The 12,927-nt window shown below is 41.5% G+C and overlaps 1 protein-coding gene across 1 annotated transcript in view; it reads right to left on the reverse strand.

Annotated features, from left to right (window-relative positions):
* The window catches only part of ARHGAP20 (Rho GTPase activating protein 20), a 92,772-nt gene that overhangs the window by 4,257 nt on the left and 75,588 nt on the right, over window positions 1–12,927 (reverse strand). The window contains exons 10-13 of the mRNA XM_038387173.2: window positions 8,685–8,863; window positions 6,288–6,449; window positions 1,993–2,102; window positions 726–915 (exon numbers count right to left, since the gene is read on the reverse strand). Of these exons, the coding sequence (XP_038243101.1) occupies window positions 726–915; window positions 1,993–2,102; window positions 6,288–6,449; window positions 8,685–8,863 (641 nt within the window). The remainder of the gene's footprint in view (window positions 1–725; window positions 916–1,992; window positions 2,103–6,287; window positions 6,450–8,684; window positions 8,864–12,927) is intronic.

Genomic DNA, 12,927 nt, shown 5'->3' on the forward strand with positions numbered 1-12,927 from the left:
ACGGGCTTCCAGCAGATTAAATTTCTTTTACCTTTAGGCAACTGCCTCCAATTTTGCCATAACAGGGCCTCTGCATCTACACCCTTCTTCCCCCACAGCTGGAAATGAACCTACAATGGATGGATTTTCAAACTAGTATTTAAAAGTTTCTGCTTTTGCATCCTTCTCATTAGGCTCATCCATATTGTTGCCTTTATGAACAGCTTCCAAATGGTGGCAGATCCTACCCTCTTCAGCAACACCATCTTGCCAAGGAGGTAATTGGATAGATTGATTGTACTTGGCTCCTTCCCTACTGCCATTTACAATCTTCTCCTTGGGGCCAATGCACCCCGAAGCCCCAAGCCAACTGACTGACTGCTGGCTCCTTCCTCTGCATCTTTTCCACCCCGACCCCCTTACAGGTTTATTTGGTCCTGCTTCAGCACAGAGGGCTGGACATGATAATTTTTCAAGGTCACTTTTCACCCTACATTCCTACGATTATACAGAGAAAACTGTTCTAAGACCAGCTTAATTAAACAGCACCTCTAGGAGGAAGTGATCGTTACAAATGCACTGGATATTTATGATCTCACTCCCTCTGTTTCAGGGGCAGAGTGGGGATGAATTATTTAATGTTTGCAGAGGGCTCTGAAGAGGACAAGCACTGATCTGTGTCAGTGCTAATCATCACCACCTTTCTGAACATAGAGATTCCTTAGCAAAACTGTGGTTTCTCTCACCTTTTTGGTGAATTCGCTTTCTGTTTCAGGGCTAGAGGGAGCAGGAGGCCACAGCATGCTGGGTGCGATGCACACAGCTAGATTAAATGCAGTCATCTGGTTATCTTCAGATTGCTTTTCTATACTGTGTAATACTCCAAAGAGGTAACGTAAAAGAACCACATTGGCTCTGGGGAGTTGCTCAATTAGCCTGGAAAAAAAAAAACATAAAAAGCAATTTAAGAAAGCACTTCCCCCCCACACTCACTGGAGTTAGCATCTGATGAAACCACAGAAATCGGAGGGAGCGAATGTGGACTCGTGATTAGAGCAGGAAATGGTTACTAGTTCAAAAGCTTCTCAGAAAACACCCAGCAGGTACCACAGTGAGCTCTCATTACTCAAACTTCAGTGCTTTCCTCTAATATGGTGTAAATCAGAATAGTTGCTGATACACTGTGAACTAATCTAAGAAATAATTAACACTGCACTGTCACATAAATGCACATGTATAATTTGTGACCTTTATTTGTTTTTTTGTTCAATTAGTTGTCAACTCACTGGTTTACTCAGTTGCAAAATTCAGTCATTTGCTTTGGATACCCAGTTGTTAATGTAAATTGGCAGGGCTCCATTTAAGAGGTTGCCTAGTCCACCCTCCTGTCTGCATGCCATATGCTCTTCCCTAGGACAAATGGACTAGTGCTTTGCCCAGTCTAATTTTAATGTCCTCAGCAACGGAGCCTCCACCATTGCCAGACTCCAATATTTCACTATGACAAAATCTTGGCTTCAGAACAGTCACTGAAGTTTGAAACGGATGCAAAAAAAAATAAAATAAAGAAGAGTGGAACTGAATTGTTGCTGCACCCCTTTTGCCAAAGCTCCTGTATCACCCAAATCAAACTCAGCCTATTTTGGTAGCAGGCAGAAGTCCTGGTCTTCGAGAGCATATTTATAAACACTCTCCTGTGGCTTTGGTGAAAGGAAATGATTGAAATCTGCTTACTGGCATGTACTCCCACAGCAGGCACATAGGGACTGAGAACATGATTTAGGAAAGCGCCCCTATACAGGAAAGCACTTCAGCTTGTGCTGAACTTGTAGCACATACTTAAGTCCCATTGAGGTCAATGGGACTTGAGCACGTGCTTATGTGCTCTCCTGAACTGGGGATATCTAAAGCACATATCTAAATGCTTTCCTTAATTGGGGCCTGTCAAAAAAATTTCATTTGCAGGATTCCGCTTCTTGGTACTCTGCAGAGAGGCAGGATAAGTAACCCTACCTTTGGATGTCTTTTATCTTCTCTTCATGGTTCCCTTCATCCATCACAGAGACCCACTTATCACAGAGCTGGGATGAAAAAATGCTGCCTGGGATGTTCCGAAGAAAATCCTTATTTCCAAGAGAGGAACAATAAAAACCATGTGAGCCAGCTGGGTGGGTGAGGGGGAAAAAGAGGAGCCACCACAGAACTGAGAGACCTGCGCTGCTGGGACAGCACAGGCTGGCGGGCATCTGATTCCCCGGAGCTGCTGAGTCAAGCAGTAAATCTCTTAACATGAAGAACAATTTTGAATTATGTTTAGGATGAATATTTTCATACCTTCTCCTGGACCTTTTCTGTCAAACTGGGATGCATTTTTGATGCTTTATCTGTTTTCACTGCACCAGAGAATTAGCTCAGGGGCCAGTTATTTGGATACTGTGAGATGCCTGCAGTTTGCTATATCATCTGATTATCTTCAATCCCCATTTATCCCAGCAAAATGTTCACAGTGCTTGTCATGGATCTGGCTAAGCAAGGAGCACACCCTCGCTGCACTCCAAGAATGAAGAGAAGACTACAAAAGCACAGCTGCTTTCCTACACGTGTCACAGCAAGACCTGGTCTATGCTTAAACAATTTACTGGTAGAACGACACTGGTTTGGGGGTGGTAATTTTTAACCAAAGTAGTTATACCGGTAAAAGTCCTAGTGTGGATGTAGTTATACCAGTATAAAGGCAACTTATACTGGTAGTTATTCCCCATCCTGTATGGGAGTAGCTACACTCGTATAAAGCACCTTTATACTGATATACTGATACAGCATTCTTGTCAGCAAGTTAAGGAAGTATGGGCTGGATGAATGCACTATAAGGTGGGTAGAAAGCTGGCTAGATTGTCGGGCTCAACGGGTAGTGATCAATGGCTCCATGTCTAGTTGGCAGCCGGTGTCAAGTGGAGTGCCCCAGGGGTCGGTCCTGGGGCCCGTTTTGTTCAATATCTTCATAAATGATCTGGAGGATGGTGTGGATTGCACTCTCAGCAAATTTGCGGATGATACTAAACTGGGAGGAGTGGTAGATACGCTGGAGGGGAGGGATAGGATACAGAAGGACCTAGACAAATTGGAGGATTGGGCCAAAAGAAATCTAATGAGGTTCAATAAGGATAAATGCAGGGTCCTGCACTTAGGATGGAAGAATCCAATGCACCGCTACAGACTAGGGACCGAATGGCTCGGCAGCAGTTCTGCGGAAAAGGACCTAGGGGTGACAGTGGACGAGAAGCTGGATATGAGTCAGCAGTGTGCCCTTGTTGCCAAGAAGGCCAATGGCATTTTGGGTTGTATAAGTAGGGGCATAGCGAGCAGATCGAGGGACGTGATCGTTCCCCTCTATTCGACACTGGTGAGGCCTCATCTGGAGTACTGTGTCCAGTTTTGGGCCCCACACTACAGGAAGGATGTGGATAAATTGGAAAGAGTACAACGAAGGGCAACGAAAATGATTAGGGGTCTAGAGCACATGACTTATGAGGAGAGGCTGAGGGAGCTGGGATTGTTTAGTCTGCAGAAGAGAAGAATGAGGGGGGATTTGATAGCTGCTTTCAACTACCTGAAAGGGGGTTTCAAAGAGGATGGCTCTAGACTGTTCTCAATGGTAGCAGATGACAGAACGAGGAGTAATGGTCTCAAGTTGCAATGGGGGAGGTTTAGATTGGATATTAGGAAAAACTTTTTCACTAAGAGGGTGGTGAAACACTGGAATGCGTTACCTAGGGAGGTGGTAGAATCTCCTTCCTTAGAGGTTTTTAAGGTCAGGCTTGACAAAGCCCTAGCTGGGATGATTTAACTGGGACTTGGTCCTGCTTTGAGCAGGGGGTTGGACTAGATGACCTTCTGGGGTCCCTTCCAACCCTGATATTCTATGATTCTATGATTCTATGATATAGCTGTAGTCACAAGTTGGCGGTGGCATCTTAACTGTCCCAGTATAATTAAAGTGGTACAAATGTCTAGTGTAGACAAGCGATACGTTTTACAATAATTTTCCTATAGGGCCTGATCCTGAGCCATTGAAATCATTGGTAAAAATTCCATTGGCTTCAGTGGTGCTGAATTGGGCTCATATTACCATGTGTTTATGCACTAATTATTTTGTGTTCAGTTTGTGACTGTCATGGTACTGCTGAAGAACAGATTAATTTTTATAATCAAAATCAAATGTTAGTTAGTTCTGCCTGCACATTCTCTTCAGAATAAGACTTTTACTTCTCTGAACTACAGACACAAAGCTCAATCCTGGTCTCCAACGTTCCTATAAATAATGAACCAGAGTAGCTGCATATTGTGTGGCTCCTTCATTCAAGCGGCAGGAAATATTCTTCACTGATCCACACCTTAGGGAAACTCTTTAGATACGAGGTTTGAGATGGACACTCCCCAAGAACATTAAAACAAAGTGAATCAGGGGACAAGTCCCCCCGGAGCATGGTACATGAATTCAGTTCTCTGTCAAGTTTTCAAGTGGCAGAAAAATTTGCTCTCCTAGCAGCTTAAATGTACAACTAGCACTTACTCAGCCGATCTCTCTGACTCTGCCACATTAACTTTTGAACCACGTCTACGATGCACATTACACAAACAGGCTTTTCTTTGACATCAGACATGTACACCCCCTTTTCCCACAACTATTTTTGGGACAACTGCAGTGAAAATTATGATTTCCACCTAAAATTTGCGGTAACAAACAGGGTCCTGATCTATCAAAGCACTTCAGCAGTTGCTTAACTTGAGGCATAGGAATAGTTCCATTGAAGCCAATAGGATAACTCGGATGCTTAAAGTCAAGCGCATGTTGAAGTGCTTTGCTGGATGAGGGCCACGCTGCTCAGCACTTCGCAGAATTGAGCACTAGATGTGCAAAATATTTGCAAAGAAATGGAAAAAAGTACTACAATGCTTTTTCTCCCCCCTTTTGCTACAAACAAAATATGTGGGCTCATTTCACCCCCAAATTTTGCACTGTTTCATACATTTGTTTTAAACCTTAAACAGCCACTTTCCCACAAACAAAAACCCTATTGGGATGTGAAAAATGGGCAAAGTGAGGTGAAATGTATGCCAGGGCAGAGGATCAGTACCATTTTGACTCCATTTAGGCAGTATTTTGAGGGTTTAAAGTGGTATGCAAAGGTGCAGGCATGAGTCAAATTCATTCAATGTCTTTGATATTGAGAATACAAATTTCAAACGTTCTAACTGAAGAAAAAGAAACTCGTGTCAAATTGTGCAGAAAAACAAAATCTGAGGAGTGTCAAACAATTTGCCAGGGTGAAACCAAAACACTTGTGAAAAATTTTGGGGAAGATATTTCACCATCTTTACATGCACAGATATTATTCCACATGCAGGTCTTATTTTCTTCTCCAAAACCAGTAGATGCTGTTTCCCACAACCACCATTTGATTTCTTTAAAAAGAGGAGGTGTGCTTTTCCTTACGCCTACATGTTATCCAGAGAGCGTCTCTCTTTTCCAGTGAGCATTACCAGCAGCAGCACGGCACAAGGAGGAATCTGATCCCGGCAAACCCCAAGGCAAGGATCCAACTTCATTGCTTGAATTGTTCAAGATCTCTTGAGCTAATGGAGAATTTCCATTTACTGTCTGTAGTAACAGCAGCACATTTTAAGGCCTCCCACCACTAGAGGGCGGACCATTGCAACAAGATGAGAGGCAACAACTCATAGGCATCAGAAATGGCAGCAAGAGGAATAGCGTTCTCTGTTTGAAAAAAAAATCCTACTAAGGACACTACTTGAACATATAGCAATGGAGATTACAAGCACCCATTGTACGTAAACATGTGAAGGGTCATAAAATAACAGGGCAAATATGCCAGTCCACACTTGAGATTTATATACAAATACACAATCAGACTAAACTCTCCCAAACAGGCTAGTTATGAATTCTGGATGTTCTCTGCATGAAACAATACTGTTACTAACATACTAGTCCTTATGCAAAGATAATCCACAGAGAAATAAACCTGAATATTTTGGGAAGCACAATAACCTCAAGAGTCTTGTAGGTTTATAGCATCTTTACAAAATAAGAGCCCAATCCTGCAAAGAACTCCCACTGCCTTTCAGGAGAGCTAAAAGACTTGGAGGATCAGGTTCTGAATGAGATCGGAGGCAAGTTTTGTTTTTTTTTAAATAAACTCCTATTGCAGAAAACAAATTGACTAGTTGTCATATCCCTCCTCCTACCCCCCGCCCTCAAGGAGAGAGGAGTAAAGCTCTTTGCATACCTTAAACACGGAGGCTGTCACAAATATGGATTCACAAGCTAGGTGCACTTCAGCTCCCAAATTAAGCTTCTCCTTAAGCTCTCGGCAGGATTTCGCATTTGCTGAGCGTCTGAAAATACCCCTGGTAAAAGGCCCCTCTTTGTAAAGGAAGGAAAGCATGTCCTGTGCAAAATCAAAAAGCCAGATAGCCTTCCTTACATACAGATTCTTTATCTGTTAACTATTAAGATGTGGTTTTATCCTTTTTCCACTTGTGCAAGCTTGTCCTACAAAGATTCACAAGTCAAAAACACAGGGTACATTCTCTACTCCATGGGCTTTGCCACCCAATCCTCATTAAAGCTATGGTCTGGGTCACTGAGTTGAGAAAATATTTCTTCAAACAAGCTGGGTGAATATCCTCACCCAATATAATATTACTACTCAACACTGATCTAGCACATTACCTCTTCAAAGCACTGTGCAAACATTAGCCAGTTTATACTGCTGTACAGGAAGAGAGCAATAGTCTATCTAGTGTAGTATCCTATCTGACATTGGCTATAGCCAGATGCTTCACAGGGAGGTGTCAAATGTCCATTCACCTGTTTGTTAACATTGCTGCAAACTATGTGCTAAGGTTTCTGACCCAGCTGATGATCAATTTGTAGCCTGAACAGCCTAACATAATTTTATCATAGCTAGTAGGTTTCTCATTTCATATTAATCTGCACTTCTAAATCCTAATTAAGAGTCAGTCCTTATTCTGCCACCCTTACTCTGTGTGATCAGTACTTTACTCCATGGAGTGTTTTGTTTAGGAATTTTTTAAAATAGTGATATATATAGATATATATATATACACACACACACACACACACACACACACACACACACACACATTTGTCTGAAGACCAAACTATTTAAAACAAGGAAAATAAGTAGATCACAAAGCAGTCAAGTACTGTTTGTTTTAAGGAAGGATCTCTGAGCTGACAGCAGGGGAATGGTGGCTGGTGGAGAACATATCATTAAATTGAGTTATAACAACTGTAATGGCTGAGAAGTAGGTTTTGGCTAATTTCGCAGTCTGGGCTGCTGAGGAGGTCTTCCTGAAGCGCAGCAATGCAAATATGCCAAATGGAAACTATTTTTAAAGTCTACTTCTTTAACATTCCTCCTCTTTCATAAGTTGAGAGCCAACTGTCCATCTACGTGCAAATACCTTTAGAGGGGCACCATTCACGCCAGCAACACTCACAGCAGTATTTCTCTTTTCTTTGCAAAGATTTAGAGCTCATTTGTTAAAAAAGAGCTCAATTCTGCAATGCAAGTTCTCAACTTGAGAACGAAGGTTTGGTGAACAAACAAAACTGGTCAATGTTTTAGGGTGATGAGTTAATGGTTTGTCTTGCTTTTTGTAGGGTAAAAACTAAAACCATCCTTCGAATTTAGAATGCAGGTTATAATGCTTTAACGCAGAGACTCTCAACCTGCGTGGGGCTTTAACACCCTCAGATTTGCCTTCTCCATACAGCATCCCAGATGCTGTGTTTCATTCTCCAAGGATGCTGCGTGAATGTTAAGAAAGTCACTTTTTGGGATTTAAACAAGTTTTTCAGACTCAAACTACTAATTGTACCAAGTGGTGTCCATGCAGCTAGTAACTTTACTTTTCCCAAACAACAGTTCCAAAAGGATTCAAGTTTGAGAGAGATTCTCAGAACACATCAGTGGCTGCACTGGGCTTGAAGGACCCAATAGTTCTAGAATAGATTCTTAAGGTAAACTGGAGCTCATCTCTGGAGGGTTAAATTGGATACCCTAAAATTATCAAAATTCGTAAAGACTGCAGCTAGAAAACAAAAAATGCTCTGAAATGTACTGAAGAGTCCTAGTATGAACATCCCTGGGTGATGTGGGGAGAACATACCAAGGGCAAACATAAGAGCCAGATTCTCCACTGGTGTAAATGTAGCTTCACTGACTTCACAGGATCTCCCCTGATTTACATCAACTGAAGATCTGGCCCTTAGACGTAGGAGCCTGATTCCACAATACTTCTGTTGAGTAGTACATACTCCTACTGAGGAGTACTCAATGGGACTACTTGCATGAGTAAGAGTTACAGAACCAGGCCGATACAGAAAAGATAGATTAGTTTTTAAAAAGCTTCAGCCTGATTACATACAATTTGCACACTGATTTGTATTAACCAGGTCTGACCACATTTTACAAACATTTGCTGCAATTTGTGTTGACAGCCAAAGTTCTGTCTCAAAACCGGAGAGAATGTTTCCTCCCGGTTTCTCTACGGAGGATCATTTCAGTGTCCTCGCTACCTAACCCCCAACCTTCTTGTTTACTATGCAAAGAAATCCCAAATGTTTAATAGCTAGCCCAGAATCCATGACTTACCAAAACAGGTTTGGGCAGATTGTCATTCTCACAGATGGCTGGCAGCGACAGACCAAAGAGTTTCCCTGGAACAGGAGATGTTGGAGACAGTGGTATATTGTCCAGCTGAGTGCCTGGACCACGCCAAAAGGCCCAGTTTATGATCGATCTTTTCCTTTTAAATGGCTTTTGGCTTAGTTCTGGGGAAAAAGTGAGGTGTTTTTTTTAGAAGAAATGTATTTCAGTTCTGTTTCCAATATTTGTTTTGTAGTAGTTGCTATGGTTTCAGATGCAAAAAGTTTCATGAACACAACCAACTCCTTGGTCTGGCTCAGCCTATTCCATTGGTGTGCATTCCGGTACATGCACACGCAGAGAACATGCCTTATCATCCAAGCACTTAAAAAAGGATCACACAGATCTGCACTGCATTACTAAGCTGCAGCTGGAACTCTTACCTCTGAATATAGGATTAAGAAAATCAGCCCACTGAGTTTACATGCATCTCGATTGTTCCCATCCACCTGCACAAAAACCACAGAGCCTCTTTTTTAAAGAAGAAATTCTTCTTGTGCTGGCTGCTGTATCTTGGCATTCCAGTTCCCACTGGCAATGGGCTGGAGCAGCCTCTGCACAACTAACATCAATGAGTAAGCTGATGGGGGAAGGAGTATTAAAAGCCAATAGCCAGTAACCCAGTTGCTTTTCCAACTCTTTTTCCCAGAGCGAGTGTATCTGTGTACATGCTCCAAGCATTTGCTGACCAATGCTCAAGAACCAGTGCCTGCTCTGTAATCAATGTTTTCCAGCTGGCACTTCACCACGATGCCAACGCACCAATGGGCTTGGTTATTCTTCATTCATTTTGATGGTTTTCATGAGGTATGGTAACAGTGAAAACTCCAAACTGCACTACTGATGGAAACTCTTCTTTGCAGCAAAGAGAAGGAAAGCAAGGCAATCTTAAATAGAAAAGGGATTCTCTCATGTTCATCTATGTCATTCTATATAAATTCTGGCTTAATAGCAAAGGGTATTTTGGAGGGCTGTGTTGGCAATTTTAAGGTGGAAATATGAGCTAGAAAAAAACACACACACACACACACACACACACACACACACACACTTTCCCTTTTCTTTTGTCTCCAAAGTCATCTGATTCAGGTTTACAGGATCCTTAAACCTCTATGAACCTTTCCATATGTTGGCTCTTTCATCCCATGGAAGGGTTCTACATTGCTAGAATCCAGGTGTGATACTTCTTAACCATGGATTTCAGTACAATATAGACTTCTATATCATGTACTTTATCACACATGCTTTTAGCATCACTAGTGACTTCTGTTATACATCATTCCATTGTAGGAGATTACGTTCCTGTTGGGAATGGGGGAATTCATTTCATTACAATTTGACAGGAAAGTTAGAGTAACTCAAAACTTGAACGTTTTAACATTACAAGCTGATGAAAAATACTTTCCATAAAAAAATGAGGATATAAATTTAAAACAAACCAAAGCTTCATGAAAGAAAAGCCTGACAAAGTTTAAGATTGTGCTTTCACATGTCACGCTTTGGAAGAAAGGGACTAACCTCTAATGCCTAAAATCTCAATTTTTGTTATGGTTGAAGAAGATATAGGCATATCTAAGGTTTACTACACTGGGAGTTCTGTTCTTACAATAGCGAGTATATACTTATGCCCTGTTCTTGCAATAAATATATTGAGTCCATTGAAAGGAACAATTAAGGAGAGTTTCTATTTTGGAGAGTAAGGAATAATATATTAAAACTTAAGGGAATTTATCTTAAAAATTAGGAACAATTACTAGCTTCTTGTTATTTCCTTCAATTCCAATAGGCCAAAGCATTTAAAAAAATTATGCAAACGAAAAAGGACCATTTCATGGAAATGCAGCCACCACTTGGGAGAGAAACAGCATGTGTTTAACAGTGCACTCCAACAATTATTATTATTGTTAATTATCTAGATCAGCGAGTGGAAGAGAGGTAAAACTATATGGGGAATTTAGGTAAGTAGAATTATTACCCAATCTGGAATTTAGACAGGTCACCCCCACTCTGGTGAAAAACTTATGAAATTTCAGAACTGTATCTAAGTAAATGAACAATGTTGCAACTAACAAAATTTCAGCCTTTCCTTTGTGGCAGCAGAGTAGCTGAGCCAATCTCAATGCAAACTTTTCTTTATCTCCAGCTCCGCAAGGCAATAACTCACTGGTCAAATTAAGCAGTAGTCCTAAGCCCAGTGTTATGAGGTCTACTTCTGATGCTGGTATATTCATTCTGCTGAAGGCAGTACTTTCATACTTTGGAACACAAACTTTGTACTCCTAGGGTCTCCTCCTCTAGGCAGTGGTGCAGTCCAGATATTTTAAGTTCAGGTACTCAGTCCCTGCCAGCATGGCCATTCATGCACTGTGCGAGAGGTCACACTGCACGGAGGACACTTTTTTGCTCTTTAAAATGGTGTTCTCCATGGAGCTGCATGGGAGGTCACATTGTATGTGGAGGATGCCATTTTGAGAACAATCTGTCACAATCTGGCGCCACTGGATTCTTCTGGGCCAAAATGGGGAACACATTAAAGCACCTTTGTTACAAATAAGTTCGATGTTAGTGAATCTGGCTGAGTGAGAGTTAGCGATACTGACATGTTCAGGACATGTTGTCCACATTTTATGTTAGGCCCAGGGAGTCCTATTCACAAGCAGTATTCTAATCAACATGGTGCTACACAATGTGACTGGATTTCTCCCATTTCATGAACTACTAAGAAACAGTCTGAATACTAAAAAAACCTCTGGAACTTATTGAACCATCTGGGGTCTTTTTGGACCAAATCTTTAACTACTGAATGCTTCCACAGGTTATGAGACTATTTTTGTGATGCGACCAATCTACTGTACTCTGGTCTTCTTTTTACCAGATGATTACAGAACAATTTGGATGCCAAACAAACAGTTCACACTGTTCAAATATTTGAAGTTAAATGTTAAGCAAATATATGTTTATGATATTCATTTGATAGACATGAGCTTACAAGCATCTTTAATCATTGTTGCAATCAACTTAGCTATCAATGTGACATGCTATAAGGCCCCTAAAGAAGGAACACACATGTGTAGGTCCTTTCCATGCTGTACGTAGACTATGCTTTTGTGACCAGGTCATGGCAGAGCCACCTGACTCAGTTACAATAAACAGACTTGAATTCTGTCCACACAGCACCTTTTTTTCACATCACAATCATTTGTTAACTGTGTTCACATGTCACCACCAACAGGCTGCCTCTGTGTGTACCTGGGCATTATGGGAAAATCCAGGCAATGATTCCATACTGCCTCAGTAGGGGATTGTGGCACCAGTATCACATGGCTCAATGGACTCAAATATGTCCTAATGCATAGTGATGGAGGAGGATGCGGAGAGGCCAACTTGTACAGAATGGTGCTATTAGGGGATATAATCTATGCAATGTGAAAGTATTTCACCTCTGCCAGTGATTGAAACACTTATGCTTCTGTGCTTGCTAATTGTATGTTAACCATGTTGTGTGTGGACAACCACGATGTTTAGAGCCAATTGTATCCCTAATTGGCTACAAATTCAGTTGCAAGTTTTAGGGGACACTGTATAAACTCAGTTTCCAAGTCAACTATTTTATCCTATTTCATGGAAAAGAGAATAAACTGAGATTAATCCTACAATAGTGAGGTGAAGCATTATGAGCCAGAATACCTGTTACCTTACATACCGCACAGACAAATCTCGCCCTTTGTTGTGAACTCTTCTGGTATGTAGATAGAATTGTGCCTAGCGGTTACCTAACAACAATTACCTCTGTTGGCCCCTCTGATTTCAAGATTGGCCTAAGGTCAGCTACTAGCCTCTGTGCTGCTGTCCTTATCCATTTCCTAAACTAATCTGTGAGTGGGAGCCAACAAGAGAAAAGGAGAGTGGACCGCAGCATACAAGTTAATCAGGTTTGCAAACAGATAAAGCAATTTAAAATGATGTATTGCTCAATCTGAGGAGGAGAATGGAAAAATAAATAAATAGCCTCTCTTACTGCCACTTTGCACAATACTTGTGCATCATCCATGGGCTGCCCCAAGCCTCAGATCCAGAGGCAGTCTTGCTTTCTCTCCAATAGCGTACACAGTGCTATTGATAGGTTTCAGAGTAGCAGCCGTGTTAGTCTGTATTCGCAAAAAGAAAAGGAGTACTTGAGGCACCTTAG

This window comes from Dermochelys coriacea, chromosome 1 (assembly GCF_009764565.3).
Source record: "Dermochelys coriacea isolate rDerCor1 chromosome 1, rDerCor1.pri.v4, whole genome shotgun sequence".
Lineage (NCBI taxonomy): Eukaryota > Metazoa > Chordata > Testudines > Dermochelyidae > Dermochelys > Dermochelys coriacea.